The 20,381-nt window shown below is 38.7% G+C and overlaps 2 protein-coding genes across 2 annotated transcripts; one reads left to right on the plus strand and one right to left on the minus strand.

The window, feature by feature from the left end:
• The first annotated feature begins 307 nt into the window (after positions 1-307).
• On the plus strand, positions 308-11,563 carry glra2 (glycine receptor, alpha 2). The gene is made up of 9 exons (XM_033987434.2): positions 308-730; positions 1,014-1,135; positions 2,882-2,949; positions 4,504-4,727; positions 6,282-6,364; positions 6,724-6,861; positions 7,309-7,523; positions 9,394-9,543; positions 9,985-11,563. Exons 1-9 carry the CDS (start codon positions 666-668, stop codon positions 10,261-10,263), a joined length of 1,344 nt encoding a protein of 447 aa, XP_033843325.1. The 5' UTR covers positions 308-665; the 3' UTR covers positions 10,264-11,563.
• A 2,165-nt stretch (positions 11,564-13,728) lies between these two features.
• fancb (FA complementation group B) lies at positions 13,729-20,366 on the minus strand. The gene is made up of 8 exons (XM_033987406.2): positions 19,314-20,366; positions 19,091-19,246; positions 18,932-19,021; positions 18,732-18,860; positions 17,941-18,110; positions 16,480-16,940; positions 15,634-15,874; positions 13,729-15,166 (listed from the first exon to the last, which is right to left on the minus strand). The coding sequence occupies exons 1-8, from the start codon at positions 20,220-20,222 to the stop codon at positions 14,758-14,760; spliced, it is 2,565 nt and encodes an 854-aa protein (XP_033843297.1). The 5' UTR covers positions 20,223-20,366; the 3' UTR covers positions 13,729-14,757.
• Between the last annotated feature and the right edge of the window lie 15 nt (positions 20,367-20,381).

A 20,381-nucleotide genomic window follows, 5' to 3' on the forward strand; every position in this document is an offset into this window, starting at 1 on the left:
TAACGGTACTGTAAACTGTAGACTGTTGACTAATCCAACTGATTGGGCATCTAAAATGAATCACAAAACTTAAACGCAGTAGCCACTTGTTACACAGCACCTATGGTTCCTCCTAGAATATCAGCTGTGTCAGCTCATTCTTGTACATAACAAATCCTTACGTAATATAACAATAGATCTGCTGTAATTGGTTTGTGTTGATTACCTCGCTCACTTATTGGATTTATTGAGAAGCAGCTCACGTTCGGCACTTTTGGGCATATGCGCTTGCGCGTAAGAAAACCGGGAGCTGTCCAAGTGCTGAAATGAGAAAAAGGCGTTCCACTCCCCATTCCTCAACAGTGGCTTTCCTCACCTCACAAGTCACAAATGGTTTCCTCTCCAACGGAATTTTCAGCGTTAACAATAAATAGGAACGACCACAAACACAATGAAGAGTTTTAGCGCAGCTCTTCTGAGAGAAAACAGCGAAAGAGACTCTGGTAAAACAAAACTATGATCCGCGGCGTCACTGAGGAATGCCTCCCGCGTTTTTGTGTGACACGAAAAGAGCCAAAAAACAAACGCGACTCCCTCAGAGACAAGCACCAATTTGGATTATGTGTTTGACCAATGTCAACATACGGAAGAAATAAGGACGCGAGCGCACGAGAAAAGCACCAGGAATGAATCGCTCTTTTATCAAGGTTTTGGCTTTATTTACTTATCTAATGGAGTCGATCAACTTAAGGTAAATTTGTTTTATTAATTTATAAAATGCATGTTTTTCCTGTTTTCAAACCAAAATGTGGTCACGAACGTGCGTAAATCTTTCTGGTGAGCGTCTACTTTCCAGTGCGCTTTACGCACGCACTTTTCTTTTATCTGTCAAAGTATCGGTTTTGCTGCGTATCATTTTGACAGCACGCGCAGCTTGGTTTGTGTAGGTAAAAAGAGTCGTTTCCAAACTGCCCAAACTCCGCGCGCCTTTACTGCTTCGGGTTAGTGGCTCTCATTGCCTTTGTGTGTTTCAGAGCGGTGGAAGCTAAGGAGCACGACCCCAGGTCCTCATCAAACCTGTCTCCCTCAGACTTTCTCGACTCCCTCATGGGCCGTACATCCGGCTACGACGCACGAATCAGACCCAATTTTAAAGGTTGGTCATTCATATCCCTCATCCCATTTACCCATATGCACAAAGGCACCACGCTGACAAACATTGGATACGCATGCTGAAGATGCCTCTTTAGCATCACTTTTCTTTTCTCTCAATTGGCAGCATAAACACTTCAGTTTCAAATGATGTCAGGATGCACTTATGGTGGCTGTTGCTTGGATACGGTGCTGCCACTCCACTGATAAGAACAATCAATCAGCTCTGGACAATAACATGATTGCCTTCTTGAAATCATACATGTTTGCTTTCCCTCATAGGGCAGTACTGTTTCCTTAATCAAACCCATGTAAAAAGTAGCACTGGCAGCACACAGGATGCCACCATGACAGGCTAAATGACGAATGGTGCCCCCGTGGCAAGGCTGCAGGCTACTGACTTCTTCTCTTGTTGTCATGTTGTGAAGCTGGTGAACACACGCAGCATCTGTCAGGGGGAATTGAGCTAAGAGACACGAAGTAAATAGTCCAGAAGGTTCAGGGCAGGAAGGGTCTATGACGTACAACAGAATATAAACTTACTTTCTACAATGTGGAGTTATTGTGGAAAATGGGACTAAAGATATTTTGCTTATCACAATTGAACAATACCTGACATGAGAAACAGCAGCTGTGGTGAGGGCACAAGTTCCAAATATAACACACACATATATATGACATCCATTGAAGTTACAGCTATAAATATAAGATGTGTTCAAATAACAAAATCTGAATTGTTAGTTCTAGAAATCTCTGCATGGATAAACTTTTTGGCAAGTAACTTGAACAGTTTTTGGGCCACATTTGCAACTTTTTACGCAGATGAAGCACTCCTCACTCTGTACTAATGTGGCACCCAGCAGAGTGAGAGAAAAAACAGTCCCAATGTTCCTGTTGAGATGTAAACAGATGACAGTCATACCTGAAGCTGGTTTGTACTTCCGAAGGGTGACCTAGATTTCTTGTGCTGACTTTGTTCAGAGTTCTTCCTCTCATTTTTGTTCCTCTGCCTCAGCTCTTACGTGTTACTACCTGCCAACAAACACAGACAAATATTAACACTGAGCTTCATACAATATTAATGAGGAAAAAAGGCAGTGGAAGGGTTTAGAACTCCTGTCCTCAGACAAGAGGGTAAAAAGTTGCTTTGACTTGAAACAACATCGTGCATGTTTCAGGGCTAAGGTGAAGCTGACTTAAGTATACATTTGAGTGTGTATGTATTACTCTGTTAACCAGTTTATAATATCTAACTCCCTGCCTTCAACTAACATCCTTCCTCAGAGCTGGGTCTGCCAAAGACAAATATTGTGTAAAATGTAAGTAGTAATATATTTGTAATATTAGTATTTTTATTTATGATTTTATTTATGATGTAATCAGTATGACACGTGATTACATAAGGGTGCAATCTTGAGAGTGGATCAAGGTAGACTCAAATTTGAAAAAGGGATGTTTCAGTTGTGGATGCAATATACTATGCTATTTGCAAATATATTCTCTTAATAATGCATTTAACACATACAGAGAGCGTTGACATTCATTGATGTGGTAAATGCAAACCATAACCGAGCATGTCCTTCTTGAGACTTTCATGTCACTGTCATGTCCATTCCACAGGTCCCCCAGTAAATGTTACATGCAATATTTTTATCAACAGTTTCGGCTCGGTCACTGAGACCACCATGGTGGGTGCACTGGTGTTCTCTGGCTAATTCTTCTTGTCTTGTCATTGTGTCACAAACTGCAGGTCCACCAGTTAATGTCACCTGCAACATATTTATCAACAGCTTTGGTTCTATAGCAGAAACTACTATGGTGAGTTTGGTGCTGCTCTGGAGTTGACGCTAAATCATGTTATGTCATTTAGTTTATTTCATTTCATTCATTGTTTCTAGTCATGAGAAAGCTTATTGGTGGCACCAACCATTTCTGACAGATGAAAATGTGCTAGATTTAAGTTATATATTGATCCCCATAATAGGGAAAAGTATCCTTTGCATTTGACCCAGCCATCCTTCAATGTCACCAGAGCAAAATGTCTGGAGGTAACTGTTTTTTTGAGGAATCATATGGAATCACTTCTTGTAACAATATTTAGTTTTAAATATGTGTGGGTGTTTTGAGCCTAATAGGAAAATAATTTCTACAGAGCAAGTAGATCTGTAAGTGTATCTTTATTATTGCAGGAAAGGATTAGTGCATTGACAGAAGGCTTTTCTATGACACCTTTTCTTCTTTTATGTAATTTTGCTTAAGATGATGTAGTTTTGCAGTACAGCTTGTTCCAGATCCTCATCGTTCTCTGCATCAGAAGCAGTTAATTAATTGTGCGTGGCAGATTAAGTGACGTGCAAATTGCCATAAGCGCACAAAAATAAAACCTGTGTGTCTTTTGAAACTAATCACGATCAAAGGGTTTCTAATGAGCGATAATAACACTATATAAATGGAGGGTGTTTCATTGGCCCCAGGATTAGTGGATCTGGAGGGTGCCAATAAATGGCAGTTTTAGACATGGCTGCCACTGCAAGTGTTTTGGGACCGCCAATATGCTGTGAAAACGTCAAACTACATAAAGGCCTCTCATCATAGTGACATATCAATTATGATGAGCGAGAGACTTCTGGTGACATGCAGCTTACTACTAACTGCACTGTCAAAAGTTACCCCATTAGCACTATCTCATGAATGTATCATTCAGTCTCTGTTATGGCTCTTACATAATGGCCAATTAAAAATTGATAACTATTTTTCACTTTGACTACAGATGCATTTGTGTATCGTAGCAGATATTTAAGCCCTGGCATTCAACTACACATTTGTGTCAGAATTTGAAATGCAGTAACCAACATGAAAAGTATTGACTGATCCTAAGAGCAGTAAATACAAATTCTCAACAGAGGCTTCCTTTGATTAAATATTAAGAGTGGAGAAGAGGACATGATGCTTTAAAGTGAGCCCTACTTCGCTGAAAATACACAGAGGGCTTAATTTAAGGCTTTACAGTTAAAATAATATAGTTTACTGCTATATTACCCCTAACCCTAAACCTAACAAATCCAAACTAAGCTTACACAGGCTTTGAATGCAATACAATTTGACTTACCCAAAGAATTACTTTTTTATTGAATCTTATACTTGTCATGTATAGTCAGGCCCTTTATATGCCAATAATGACATTATAGTAAAGTGTTTCATGTTTATTTCTCCATCCATTGTGCATTTGTCTTACAGTGCATTGTTGTGTTAGTTATTTTTCTAATAGTGAATGTTACCATGATAGAACACACATATCTTGTCTGCAGCATGCCATCACATCTGCCGGACCACTGCTCACAGAATGCTCACATCTCCTTGTCATCTCCACAGGATTACCGAGTGAACATCTTTTTGCGGCAGAAGTGGAATGACCCTCGGCTGGCATACAGCAAATACCCCGACTCCTCCCTGGACTTAGACCCCTCCATGTTGGACTCCATATGGAAGCCTGATCTCTTCTTCGCCAACGAGAAAGGCGCCAACTTCCACGATGTCACCACGGACAACAAGCTGCTTCGGATCTTCAAGGATGGCACGGTTCTCTACAGCATCAGGTGAAGTAGAGCTGCAGATAAGACATAATGAGAATTCACATATAATATTCAGAGAGGGGGAAAAATGAGGGCAGTGAGATATTGAATCCAAAGCGTTGATGAAGAGATTTCCCTAGGACATGTTCGTTTATTGCTTTTTTACATTCTTTCCCGTGCACATCAAAGAGTGTCAATCCAAAAGGATAGCATTTAAATTGAAATTATCAGATTGTGATCAGGCCTTTTGAAACAGCAGTGAAGTACTATATCATACAATGCCCTGTGTAATGTATACATTTACTGATTACAATAGAGCAAGATAATCCCAGGAGTGCTGTTGAGAATCAAAAGCAAAGATGAAAACAGTTAGTGGTATATCCTTCACCTGAGGAATCAAAGTTAAATGTGAAAATGCAGAGATGAACAGAACATTAAATGGTAGAAAAGGTTTCAAAGGTAGTCATCTGGAAGAAATATAATTAATGTGAGGACTACCAGATTCAGAGCTAAAAGGGTTTGGTTAAATAAACATTGCCCAGATACCTTTGAAACATTTTCATTTTCCTGGACAATTGAGGGATTACATCGACTTGTCACATAGTCCCATTCTATATAGACATTTTACTGAAGCCATTTATCCATTCACACACACACACACTCATGTCTCCCCTTTACGACTATATGTCAATTATGCAAGCGCCTAGGCCATAACAAACAATCATTTATGTATGGTTGATGACAGAAGTATGACAGAATCAACTAAATATAGTGTCGCGCAGATCAAGCTTAGCTCAGCTTAGCTCCTCATTCATTCCTTGGAGCCCTTTTGTAGATTCTGATAAATGCCAACCTATAAACACCCCACAAGAGGGGCTCTGACAGTATATGACAGCCATTTTGAATTTTTATATCGTCAAAGATGCTTGAATCCTTGAGCTTGCCTTTTTCAGCTTCAACAACAATTTTGAAGATCCAAAACATGTCGTAACAAATGAGGACTTAATCACTGTAATTCCCTTTACTGGTGGTCATAATCTTTTGCCAAGTAATACCAAAATTAGAGGTACGTATTCTTGAGTTAAACTGTGCCAGATCTGTTTTCCCAAATGAATTTCAATACAGTTTCACTCACATTTAATTTTCACTGGTACAAAGGCATATACGGCAGATCAATTTGGTCCCTATTTGCAGAGTGCCAAACAGCATCAGTGCTCAGGTGTGGCGGCAGGAGCGTGACACTTGCACCAAGATGAAAAGATGGTTAGCCACTTGCTCTATTCAGTGAAAAAAAATGTTATAGCCAGGAGCCCAGCGAGCACAATGGATCACAGAGACAATAAGTTACAGTAATGAAAGTGTGATAGGAACCTGCTGAAGGGAATCCAACTTGATAGGTAAGAGGTTACAAGATGTGGGAGAACACACCAACGCCTTGGTTGTAATTTGATTTTTCAAGCAAATTATTTTTTACTTCTCCACATCTCAGAAGTTCAGGCTGTAATAAGACAATTTCACAGTAGCCGAGTGTGTTTACATGCTGCCGTAGATTGACACTTTCTTTTCTTACAATTTCAGGCTGACACTGATCCTGTCCTGCCCTATGGATCTTAAGAACTTTCCCATGGATGTCCAAACATGCACAATGCAGCTAGAAAGTTGTATGTACTATTTTAATAATGATGTCAAGAAATGTATGGTTTTGGTGTCATGTATTTTTTTTTTTGTGATGTGGACATTTGGACGTATTCAGGAGATACGCTGAAAATGTTCTGTTCCTGTAGAAAAGAAATTTAAATGTTTTTCAGTTCAGAATTTCTTTGAACAAATGTTGCAAATGGTGTTTTAGAACATAGATCACTTTCTAATGGTGATGTTTTTATATATAGTTTGTTCAGTTTATAGGGGCAAACTGGTAAAAGGGCTTTTGAGCAAGACTTTTTTTTGGGCAGTATTGGAATATACTGTTTACATTGACTAGTTTGGACCATCTGAATGGACCCATCTCTTGACTTTCCAGTTGGCTACACAATGAATGATTTGGTCTTCGAGTGGCTTGAGAATGGAGCTGTCCAAGTGTCCGAAGGTCTCACTTTGCCTCAGTTCATCATGAGGGAGGAGAAGGAGCTGGGATACTGCACAAAGCATTACAACACCGGTAAGTCCTACACTCAAATTCACTGGGTATGGTTACATGGACATCTAAAATCAGATCATTGAAATGTCACGTAAACAGATGCATCTGGCGTCAGTATTCAGATTTTTCACATCTGTTTTGATAAGGTCAATTATGTAAAAATAGGTAATGTGGCGAAGACAAAAATGAAATAGAAAATGTTAAAGATTGAAAGAGTCACTTTAAAATTCATTACATGGTCTTACAAAAAAAATCACTTCACTAACTAAAACTTGTCACTAGGTATTTTTGAAGATCATATTTCTTTTGTGCATATAACTCAAAATCAGTTATAAATCAGATCAAATCAGATCTAATTATTGGGACTGATCTGATTATTCTAGTTATTTGATTTGCCTTGCAGTATAAATGTACCCACTGTCACTCCCACACAGTTACACAAATATATTTTTCATGTTTTGTTTTCAGGCAAATTCACCTGTATAGAAGTTAAATTCCACTTGGAGAGACAGATGGGATACTACCTGATCCAGATGTACATCCCATCCCTGCTAATCGTCATCCTCTCCTGGGTGTCTTTTTGGATAAACATGGATGCGGCCCCGGCCAGAGTAGCACTGGGCATCACCACTGTGTTGACAATGACCACACAAAGCTCGGGCTCTAGGGCTTCTCTTCCAAAGGTCAAATCTGCTTTCTGTTCTCCTGCAGCATAAAGTCAGAAGGCAGGATTAATATATGCACAAAGGGTTAATAAATTAGTCAGAGTTCTAAATTAAGGTGTCCTCACACAGTGAAGAATCACTTGAAATATTTAGAAGAAGTTCCGTTATTTAGATGCTACGGTATTAATGCACTGAGCAAGGTTATCTCAAAACATGAATTAAAAAGGCAGGAAGACAGCTGAAATTTTTATTCACAGTTTGCATTTGTTCATTGAGAGATGTATTATTAATGATCACCAATTACTATTTTAAAATGTCATATATGGCACCATTTCAGATATATATATATATATATTTTTTTTTTACTATAGTTCATTGTAAGTGCACAGTCACACACAATTATGACATGTTTTACCAATGAAATGCTGTCTGGAGGGATCACCAAAAGGCTATATTATTTTTAGAAGCTTCACTCTCACTTTTTTAGTTGGTTTTCACAGTCTCTTAGCATACCATCTGAAAAAGTGAAGGTCAGATTTTGAAGAACTTTTCAGGCATAAAATACTAATGGCTCAAGGGAGAAGTTTTTTGTTTTAGCCTTAGGAACATTACCCTTGCAAGGCGGGGACAATTTTGGTTAAAAATCAATAAAACATTTTTTTTTTAATCTTGTTTAGAAAGCCACAGCATAAACTCTAAGCAGGATATGATTTGAATGTTTGGTCAACAGGTATTACAGCAGATGCCCTTCCAAGTTCAATTTGTACCGTGGATCAGTACTGTGGCTAGATAAACAACACAACATAATTTGCATTTTTTTCAATGTATTACACTTTCAATTAGCTGTGAGAGAAATGTGTACTGTCTTGCTTGTAGACTACCAGTACAGCACAAAAAAACATGTTGGTACCAATAACTACACTTACAATTAATTAAAGGGTTCGTTTAAGTATGAATTAAGTAGTTATTAAGCTATATAACAACTATATAAGTATTTGTTAATTCTGAAATATTTGTTCATGCTTTATTGAGTGTACTAAAAGTGTAGTTATTATCATGTAAAGTCTGAGCAACATGGATGAAAGTCTTCTTCACAGCTCTGTTTACTTTACACAAGATGTTTACTCCATTTATATTAGTCACAAATAAGAGGTGGTTCATTTTCGGGATCACGAGAGCATCAACTCCTGCAATTTGCGAGATGAAGCTTCCACGTTGCCGCTCTGTCATCTGATCCGTGCGCACGCTTTCTTATTTTCCAATTATGATAAACTTCATGCAGATAGTGTGAAAGGGGGGAAACTAGGGAACTCCAGTCAGACCTTGATCATCAATCGCTCTGTGCACGCATCATCCAGCGCGGTGAACAACAAAAGGCTGGCATCCCATCAGCACTCCACGCCTGAAAAGATAGACACATATGCTGATAAATATTGAAAGAAAAAACATTTGAAAGACACTATTCAGACAAGAGCTAAGGAAAGCCCTGAGAGCTACAGAAGAGCTGAGTTGTTTTTACCACATGCTAATCAGCTGTCATCCAAGAGGCAAGGTCAGCGGAGGATTTCAGCTACATCGTGACGAGATCAAACCCCCAACTGCTGCCACCACTTTAGCAAAAAAAAAAAAAAAAACAAAAAAAACAAAACTTTAAAATTTAAAACAGCCAAAGCTTATCAAAGTGCTTTAAAACACACCAAGGTACAAAGTGTCTCTACAACAAAAATGTTCACCATAATTAAGGGTATAATTGAAAGGTAGGCAAAATAAACCAAAAATAATAATTCACTGTCCACTATCCATTTTACATTTATGTGGCTGAACAGAAAAACAGGTGCACCAGTATTTAATGATTCATAGCTGATAGTTGTTCTCCCTGTGCTTCCAGGTCTCTTATGTAAAAGCCATTGACATCTGGATGGCTGTCTGTCTGCTCTTCGTTTTTGCGGCGCTGCTTGAATACGCTGGGGTTAATTTTGTCTCCAGGCAACAGAAAGAGTTTCTTCGCTTGAGGAGAAGACAACGGAGGAATCAAAAAGTATGAGATGACAGTCCATGTCAGGAGTGTGAAGTTTCTAACCAACTTAACTGTAGGCTACTGGCTGTAAGAATTGGTTTGTGGATGTCATTATCTTTAGATATGGTAAAATATAAACTCAGACTCAAACTCTTAAAATGCAATTATGTGGCAGCCAGGTTTTTTACTCAATGAAATGTCATCTTTTTATTAAGACATTTCTATGCATATTTAAGAAAACACATTTCTAGACTGATAACAATCCAATTATTTTTCTCTTTTTTTGTATTTCGCATATTTAAAATAGTGGAGAATATAGTGACTTTTCCATAAGATAAGAATTATGATAAAATAAAATGTGCAATAAAAATATGCTGTGTGTTAAATCTTATCTAGAGGATGTTTTAGCAACAGAAATAGTACCTTGTGAGTAAGAGCTGTGTGTGTGATCTTCTCTTCCAGGATGATGACATGCATGAAGGCCGCTTTAACTTGGCCAGCTACAACATGAGCCTGCCAACCAAAGATGGCTCAGCTGTGAAGAACGCAGCTCCAGCTCCTAACGCTCCTCTGCCGCCCGCTCCCAAAGACACAGACGCCATGAAGAAGAAGTTTGTGGATCGCGCCAAAAGGATAGACACCATCTCCAGGGCAGCCTTTCCACTGGCCTTCCTCATCTTCAACGTCTTCTACTGGGTTACCTACAAAATCATCAGACACGAGGACATCCATCAGAAATAGACTGATGAATACACTCAGAAAGCACAAAATCAGAGACAGTTTACAAGAAGACACATGGTGGGTGTTTTTTTCAGGGATAACGTCACATGTTGCAGTGTTCAGGAAATACAATGTTTAAGTACCTAAGACAATAACATTCTTGCAGAGGATGGTTTGTTAAAATTCTAGACAAGAGCAGACCAAAACACCACCATAAAGTCACTCTACATTCCATGAATTACAAATAAAAGCAAATAATTACTGTTGAGGAAATGCAGCATAAACTACACCTCAAGTTCACTGAGGCCTGCGGTGTTATTTATCCATGCAGGAATTTCTTCAATCAAGCCTAACTTTATTGTAGTGCTGTTTGCTACACCCATTCAATAGCTGCAATTAATTTGCATATAGTTATTACATTTGGGGGTGTGCACACTGGCAGAGTAATAATCACTTGCCTCTCAGCAAAGAGATGGCAAACTCATAATCCATTTAACACACAATACCCATTTAAAGGCCACATTTGCTAGAGTGAAGGAACAGCAAACAAAACAGAACAACATTTTAAACTTTAGAATCAAGGTTGTATTGTTTTATATTGTCAGTGTTTTCAAAGCACTTCCTCACAGTTTGTATGAAAGAAGCACATGGAGTATACTCTAGAACATTGAACAGCAGGGCACATCTTAGGCATGGACTCAGATAAAAATCGGACGCTGCATTTTTATGAAATACCTGAAGCCTTAGATATCAAAGACCTGGTGAGATGAAGTGTTTTCAGGCATCTCCTCTTGTTCGGTGGTTTTGATCTTTTCTACCCGTGGCCAAGTATCCAAAGGTTCTTCTACAGTAAATGTGTTTTTCTGTGGATATTACAGTCATACTCAAATGATGTCAATGAAATCAATTCAAATCAGACAATTCCTTTGAAGGACATTCTTTTAGATCCAATTTAACAGATAAACCTTAAAGGAAGAAATTCAAACTGTGAAACTGCATTACTCGACGTTGCTCCACACGTCTCTTCTGTACTGGTATTTTTAAAGTTTTAAACCTTTTGTAGATTTAGTCTGTTCTATAATTGAAATATATATTTATCACGGGGGAGGGGGTAATAGTATTCAAATCTCCCCCTAGAATGGTTATCTTAATTAATTTCCTATGGTGTTGACTGAAAATGTTTCAAGATGGTTTTATATGACATTTATTTGAATGATTATTGGTTCTTGCACTTCAGACGTCCTTTATATACAATTGTCTTTTAAAAGGTTGTTTTTTTGACTCATACATCAATAAAATTGGCTGTGCACATATTGATTTTAGATCCAACTGTAATAAATTATTTAGATTTGCTTTGTTAATGATTAGTCATTATGATGAATGACAGGAGAATGATTAAATAAATATTGGGCAATCAGTCTTTCACATACTAAATTAGTGGTTGTAATTTTCTAACAATGTTTGTGACAAGTGGTGGGCTAAACTAAATCAAAAGCCATTGACAAACTCACAGTAGCAGAAAACCAAGCAGGTGGCTGATCCCACCCTTCCTTAGCTCAGCACCAGTCTCATTCATGCAGCCGGCACGTTGCTGTGGTGACACATGCAGTAGACGGCTGGGTGGCCTGCAGTGACACAGATCTGATATGACAGAGGGTTTCCATAAATGCATGATAATGGCCTTCACACTGTATGCGCCCAGATCCTATCAACCTGTAAGAGCCAACACACACATCAGGGAAACAGCATGACAAATTGTATTAGAACAGAGGCACCACCTATTGTTTCTGTGGAGAAGATACTATTAATAAAAAGGCAAAAATAGTAACAGCTTTTAATATGCAGATGGATTAAATCAGCTTGTTATTTGAGGCACACTATGATATTTGTTATACCAGATGTCCCCGTTTGGGTAAAGACTTGCCCATATCAGTTTTACCGAGGATGCATGAATCACTCAATTGCTGTTTAATGACCAAAACAAAAGGATTATAAACTAATCAATGATACTAATCCGTGTGGAAATACCATTCGTTTCAGTGGCACCTCATTACGTAACATCGCATTGTTATTGCTATTTTAATATGCAGAGATGCCTTTATGTAATCAAGTTCAGTATGACGGCTTGTGAGGGGGAAAAATGATTTGCTGCTTATAATTGTGTTTTGGAGGTGAGCAACTTTCTCATTCATTAGCGTTTAGAGGGGTTGCTTTGTGAGAGAGCGGAAAGAGGGGAGAGATGAGGGTTGTCATGGTAACTGCACAGCCACTAGAAGGTCAGAGTATGAGAAAATTAATACTCTCGAATATACATGTATATATTATGTAAAGCTTTTAGTCTGTGTAAAGAATCATCTGTGTGTTAAAAGTTAAAGTTAAAGTTAAGAGCAAGAGTAGTTTGTTTAACCAAGCACTGAAAAAAATATAACATGATGTGAACAAAGGATAACTTTAGTTCAAAATTTAAACATTCTTTAGAATACATAAGCAACTAAGCATTGTGGAAAATCATGGCTTGACTGAATTTGATGGGGTAATGGTCAGAATTAAGTACTACTGGTGAAACATCATTACTGCAATTAATATTTCCTGCAATTGCATTTTACCAGAAAGTAGAGCTGTTAATGAAAAAAGTGAGATAATGAATATGAGGAAATAAATCATTATCATTTTGTCCACCCCAACCAGAATGTGGAAAGAAGCTGTACTTTTTTTGTTCCAACAATTGTGCTTCACAAATGTAAAACATTAGAGAGTAAATCAAAGTAATTACTAGGGTTCAAAGATTCATAAATATATGTTTTTGAAATGCACAGCAGATCCAAACAGAAGATCCCCAAGCTCTAAACCCTTTAGGACTTTTCGTAAGCTTTTAAAAATATGTATGAATATATATTTGCTTGATGTTTTCTAGTCTAGTGGGATGTCTTTGCATTTCTAATTAGCGTACAGTGAAGGACAACATTAGTGTAGCCAGTGTCCTGCATATTACCACTACAGTATTGATGTTCGCCCACTGTTTTGGTGACCCACTGAGAGGACAACCCCAAAGGAGGAAAGACCCTCTGAACCGAATCAATGTGAGTGCACTAGGGCCTCAAACCACACTGTCAATATACAACCATGCATCAGAGCTACATTCATCATTACACATGTCAAAGAAGACTAATACTTCAAACTACTATTCAGATGTATAGGCATTAGACGGTCACCTAACCAGGAAACCACTGGTTATATACACATTAACAAGACAAAATGGGCTATGGTCTTGATAATGTGTTATTAATTAAAATAAGAATTGTTTACTCATGTTGTCATTAATAACTTACAATCAGGATGTACAAATATGATTAAATAACCATTGAATCTGTCATGCCTATTCCTTGTTGGTTGAGACGGAATCAATAGAGACCACAAACCTTAGAGCCTTTCACTTTTCAGAGTTAAGAGTTAACAGGAAATAAATGTGAAGACAAATGTTGTATATTTCAGTGACAGACAAGGAGAAGGAAATTGAATTTGTATTTTGAGAGAACTGAGAACTGTAGCCCCAGGCCATTTAATGGTGTTATTTACTGAACAGGCTTCACAGGTGTGTCCACCTGTCACTTGAAATGATGGTTTGGTCAGAGTGTTTATAGTAAGTGTGTAGGAGCCTTTGTGAAGAAGTTTATTTAGGAACACAAGTAGCATTTTTTCAACATGTTTCAGGTCTGGTCATCTAACATGTCAAAGCAGAGTGTAAGCTATAATTATGTTACACAAGAGTCCATCAAAGCCTGTTATGTGCGCTGAAGCACAGATATAAGTGAGTTCGTATCTCTTTGGGATTCATGAAACAGACAGACAGTAACTGCTACACACTCCAGGACCTTTAGCCAACAAAATACATGTCCTTTTCTCATCTCCACAGGGAGAGATAAAACTCTCCATCCTCTGAGGAGCCAGCGCAGTTCTTTTAAGTACAGTTTGATGTTCACTTGAAGGAGTGGCCTTTTAAATAACAGCACGGATGGCTATGGACAACAGTTTTCATTTCACTGCAAAACAGCTGAACCATGAGGCGAGAGTCCCACTAAAAGCAACCCCACCCACAGCTGTGAAGCCCTCTGCCCTCCATCACCGTGTGCCTTTATTCACAACACAATGTGAATCCAAGGGTTATGTCTGTCACAGAACAAGGCAAACAACACAAAACATAAAACAATGCTGTAGAGCATTGGGGGTGCACAGGGACACAAACGGGAGGAGACCAGGCAGAGTGCAGTATCACATGAAGGCTGTGGAACCCAGGGGTGATCTAAGGAAATTAGGAAGCAGCACCACACCACAGCATCAGAAACAATATCCCCCCATGAGGTCGTCTGAAAGAGCAAACACACAGAGGTCAGCAAGCAGCGAATCAGGAGCAGCTTTTAATACAGCTTCAATGTAAACAGCACACAAGTCAAAACACAGTGACACTTGAGGGACTGAGGGCGAGCGACGGCTGATGGAAGTGCTGACAGAAGCCTGTTAGCTGTACAAAGTTTTCTGCGTCTCTATGAGAGCTGCCAAATCCCCACCGAGCAGCTCTTTGAAGAAGCTTTCAGTCGACGCACGATATCTCTGCACGTCCACCAGGGGGCACAAGTTCCTTTTACTCCGCTCCACGTCCCTCTGCCAGTCATCCCTGCACCTCTGGAGAGCTTCCTCACAGCGTGGGTCAGGAGAGATAAAAGAGCTTATTCTTTTGTTATCATCATCCTTTTCTTTGGAAAGCATCGCAGACACACAGTCCCTCAGTGAGGTGATTTCCCTCTCGAGCGCCAGAGAAAAGATTTGTGCTTCACTCTGTCCTCTGGTAGCTTTGACAGGCTCCATGGTGCATGACCCTGGGAGGGAGGCCAACAGCAAGTCCAGGAACTGTAGCATCTGTAACTCACTGCACAAGAGCAGCGATTAGTCCAAAAAATAAATTAATAAACATATGCCAAATGACTAAAAACAAGACTAGAATACTGAAATGTTTGTTTTTCGCTATGCATTGCAATAACCTACTATGCTACAGTGTTTATGTAACGATTTATAATTTTAAGTATCCAGCAAAGTCAGGATCTATTTAATATTCAATGGAATATCTCAGGGACAACTTCAAAGCCATGTGAATCTATTAATGTAAATTGAAAAATGTTCCATATAACTGCTGCATGTAATTCTACTCATTTAGTTTCTGCTGCTGCAAAATTAAGGCTTGGACCAAAACAAACTGATGCTGATGAATAAAACTTTGGGAAAAATTATATGCCCTTAAATATATTTGTTAGTAGAGGTAATACAGAATACATTAAGACATCTCATATGACCCAGAGGATGCCAAAGATACGATCGTGGCTGAGTATAATACCTTACCTGGTGTGTACTGACAGTTCTGCCTGAAAAGGGGTTATCTGATGCCAGCGGAGCAGCATAGGAGCAGATGGTCCCGCAGAATTTATCAGAAGATGTTGAGGGCTCACTTCTATCCTTTTACAGCCCACTCTTTTCTGAATCTGGCCAACTATGTCACCCAGGCTGTAATCAGGAGAGTCTATGTGAAATGTCCAGTGATCCAGTAAGGCCATCAAACTCAGCAAGTCCTCCAAGCTCTCATCTGAAAACAAAAATTATATTTCTATTAACACAAGTTTAATTTCAAAATGATTGGGACATTTTATAAAATGTAAATGATGATTTGCCAATCTCTCTATAGAATAAACAGACCAACCTTTTACAATTAATACACTAAATTCATGTCTCGAGATATCTTGTTGAATCATCAAATAATTAACTAAAGATGTCTAGAAGATGTTGCTGTAATCCAATTAATAACTAGATACAAATCAGTGACTAATTGCTACTTAGAATTGAGCATATAACAAAACATTTACATAAAAAGAAAAAAAAAAACTTTTCTGAATAGTTTGGAATCATCTTGATGTTCATTAGAACATCTCATGATGATGTTAAAAAAAAGTACTAATATTTTGGATTTTCCATTCTGTTGTGTACATAGTGTTTGACGGGTATAAAAATCGTTATTGAGTATTGACCCTTTTTCTTATTATCAAATTAGAGTTTTCAGTTTTAGAATCGTGACAACCAAACACCCAATGAACGATTATATGTATGAATAAAACTGTTTTTGTGGGGTTAACCAATGACTGAATGTGTTTTACGTATACAGGGTAAACTTTGATGATATTGCTTGTTTTTTACCTGTCTTGACCTCTGGCCTGGACACTAGCTGCGTTTGTACGTCATGGTGTAAGTCCAGCACCACCTGACCACAGTGTAGAACGGTTGGTGCCGGGTTGCTCGCGGGGTGAAAACTGTCTCGTGTCGGAGCGTAATGTAGCATGACATGGCACTTGACACGGCCGGAGTTCAACAAAGGTGTGAGGGCAGCCAGCGCAGTCACAGCCACTCGGCCTGTGTTGAGATCATGGCTGTTTTCGGTGCTGTGCTGCTGCCTGCTTCTCTTGGCTGCGGGCTCTGGGTAGGAGGAAGAGGAGGAAGAAGAGGAGGAGGCATATGAGGGGGCGGAGGGCAACATGGGGGATGGCGTTGAGGGGCAGAGTGTGGGAAGCCAAAACACTTGGCTCTGGGTCTGGACAGCCGTGGGCGTTGAACTCTGGTCTGCCTCTGTCACAGTAAATAAGCTCACACCGGACACTGGTCTAGAACACAAATAAAACATCACTTACAATCAGATATCAAAGAGACAGTAAGCTATAAGGGTGTGAAGAAAACCTAACTCGAGACAGAAATACCAAAGTGGATTTGAATATGTGAAGATGAATACGCTTTCAATTTATTTAAAGTGGTAGATGTAACACTGCAGGATTAAAGATCTCATTTTCCTGCAATGTAAATATGTGGGTATAGTGTAATATTGATGCAACATTGACATAAAATGCATGCAAAGAGAGGTGCAGTAAATCCTACACACAAATATATATAGAGGCAAATGATTAAAAAAAAACAAAGCTGGTTCACTATAAAAACAACATGATGTGTATCCTGCTCCTAATTCATTTTACTTCTGTTTTCTTCTTCCTTTTTTTCTTTTCTTTTTTTAAAACATAAAACACACCAAATGCACAAAAAATGCTTTATGCTTACTTGGTTAATGCTTTTATGACAAAGATTAGATAGTTTTTTGACCACCTCATCAATTTAATCCCTCTAAAGATCTTAGTTTTTTTTAGATAAGATGCTGATACAGTGTAAAATGTGCCTTGCAGTGAGATAACTTTGCCTCTGCAGCATTTTAAGGTTTTTGACATCATAGGCGGTGCTTACATTTTACTATTAGGTTAGAGAAATTCCATTTCTTTGGTATACTGAGGAGACTCACTGCCAGTTCAGTCATTGTTATTTTAGCTTGCATCATCAGAGGTATAATACTCCCTACAATGGAAGCATACCCAGACTGGATTGTGCTAGATTGGAACACTATCATAATGTCTTGAGGGTTCATGTCTCCGTGTATATTTGTATCTTTCTCTCATATTTACTACAGATCTATGAGGGCATTTTTTCCCTTGTATATACAGACAAAACATGTAGTTGTGTAAATTTAAATATGTAGCTCCTACATAATTTGATTTAAGGAAGGTGAGAAATTAGATGCATTTAAGCAGTAAAGGAAATAGAGAAAAGAGATAGAAATTTTACCCAGTGCTGTCAACTGATAGGATCACTCCCACAACCAGCCGGTCTCCTGTGACGCGATGCCATAGCTTGTCCACTTGAGGATTTGATGACACAGTTAGCACATCTTGCATTTTGTCATCCTCAATCTCATCTTTTGTTTCATCACAGTCCCAAAGAGCAGCAAGGCTTTCCTGTGCAAAGAGTGGAGGACAATTGTCAGCATTGGAAAGTGGGACAGTGCTCAAAGCTGCAACAGTTGTGACATTTAAAAAATTCCAATCTAATTCATATAACACTTTTCTACCTCCAATAAGGACTCAAAATGCCATTCATGCACATATTCATACACCAGCGTATGTGGTGCAAGTATCCAAGGAGACAAGGTCAATATGTATCTGTAGAACCTGGGTTGATCCGCCAACCCGTGAGCCTATACTGCCATCCTAACTAAATGACATCATGGTCATTCAGAACAAAAATATATACATGCTGGTTATAAAAATTCAGTAATTTAAAGCATATAAAAACAGCAAACCGTTTTTAATTATATATTTCATTCACAGAAATAGATTTGAGACAAGGTCTACAGAGAAGAGAATTTGATAAGGACTATATAATGCACTGATTTATACCCGGCATTATTTATTACACTTCAGTGACAGAAATACCAAAGGTTTTACAGCCTCCTACCAGTGGAGCCAAGTTGTTCAACAGTGCTGATGTATTTGTGATAATCAGTCAAGTACACACTGCTGTGGATGGTATCTGCTAAAAAGTTGTAACAAATGTTTTTGTTACAATATTGTACTTACCTGCTCAAGCAGAGTGAGTGCAGGCTTATGTCTTGTGGTAGCATCTGTAAGAGATAGTAATGACTGTTGTATAACTGTCTCTTTTGCCCTTTCTTCTCTCTGAAGTTCTTGGAGTACAGTAAACCCACTCTATAAGACCACACATTTGAGATTAATACTAAAAAAAAAGCAATGATATAATTTTGTTTGTTGTGGCATACCAGTAGCCGTGATTCTAAAGCTTGAATGGTAAAAAAATAATTCTCAGGTTGAGCACAAGGTGGTTTCATGGGCTCATCAGCTCGGACACTCTAAAAAGGAGAAAAGATGTCCTGAAACGATATTCCTGAAGTTAAGTCAAAATAAACCTGCTGACTTACAGAGTAAGAAACACCACAAAGATCTGTTATTAAAAACACTCTCAAAGGCTGACTTGTTGCATCAATCTCTTTAAAAATCAGTAACATTTGATCTGTTCCAATGCCAAGAAAGTCATCCACAAGCAACGAAACAACTTCTGACCACTTCGAAGCAACCTGAAAATAAAGCAGAATTAAACTGTGTATCTTATCAGGGTATTGATAATGCTTAATATTTACATACAGACAACGTGTCTTTCCACACTGCACAGACATGACTGTCACTGAAAGATATGACAAATAGATCACCATTTTTGCCAGTATTGACCAGCTGAATGTCCTCTGGCTGAGTGAAAGGAAGCTGGCATACATCTTTCACAACACCATTTTCAACATAGAGAAGTTGTTGATTGGATGTCGCTACAACTAAAGATGTTTTTAGCACATCATCAGTCTTTATAGCTGAGAGCACCAAGAGGCAACAGGTGATCGAAATGTACGGATGAGGTAAAACCAAATTTCCATCAAACTTTTGTTCATCTTGAATGAAGTATCCACAGGTTTGACTTGACACCTCCTGATCTGATTCTGAAACACTTAGTAATCCAAGAACAAATAATCCTCTGTTAAGTGGAAGTTCCCCAATAGCAGTGCGTGACATGTGAAAGGGGATCTGCTTGACCACTCCAGTCTGTAAGGACGTATACCACACGTGGTCTGCATGGCTCCACATCAATGTAGGTCCCTCAAGGATGCACACGTCCTCTTTAACCTTATAGGGGAGCTTAAACTTCAAGCAAGGTTCAAGTTGATTTGAGTTGGTCAGACAGAGAAGACTATAGTGGAAATCATCTAATTTCTTAGAATGTTTTGCCACAAGAACACAGGGCACAATCACTCTCTTCTGAGTATGTAATGCGCATCTGCACTTTATAATTTCCAAGTGTGAACCTTTTGATGTTGAGATGACAGCTACTCCATTCGCTTCATTTAGGAATAAATTGTCTTCCCTTTTAAACGATAGTCTTGAGAATAATACCTCGCCTCTTTCGCTGTCAGTTCCGCTCGACCCTTGTTTGTGAAAGTAGATTAATTTTCCACATGAAGACACAAGGTGGTGGTGAAAACAAGTCTGCGAGGTCAACTTTTCCATCGTGTACCGTTAGAAAGTTCAGTGAAGCCTTTACGATCCGAATCTCCATTCACTGACAGAAAGCGCTTTTATACGTGAATAACATGTTTGTACAAGAAATAGAGGACATATGACGGTAGCTCTCAAACACGTCACAAACGCGCCAAGGAAAAATTAAAC

This window comes from Periophthalmus magnuspinnatus, chromosome 21, assembly GCF_009829125.3.
Source record: "Periophthalmus magnuspinnatus isolate fPerMag1 chromosome 21, fPerMag1.2.pri, whole genome shotgun sequence".
Classification (NCBI taxonomy): domain Eukaryota; kingdom Metazoa; phylum Chordata; class Actinopteri; order Gobiiformes; family Gobiidae; genus Periophthalmus; species Periophthalmus magnuspinnatus.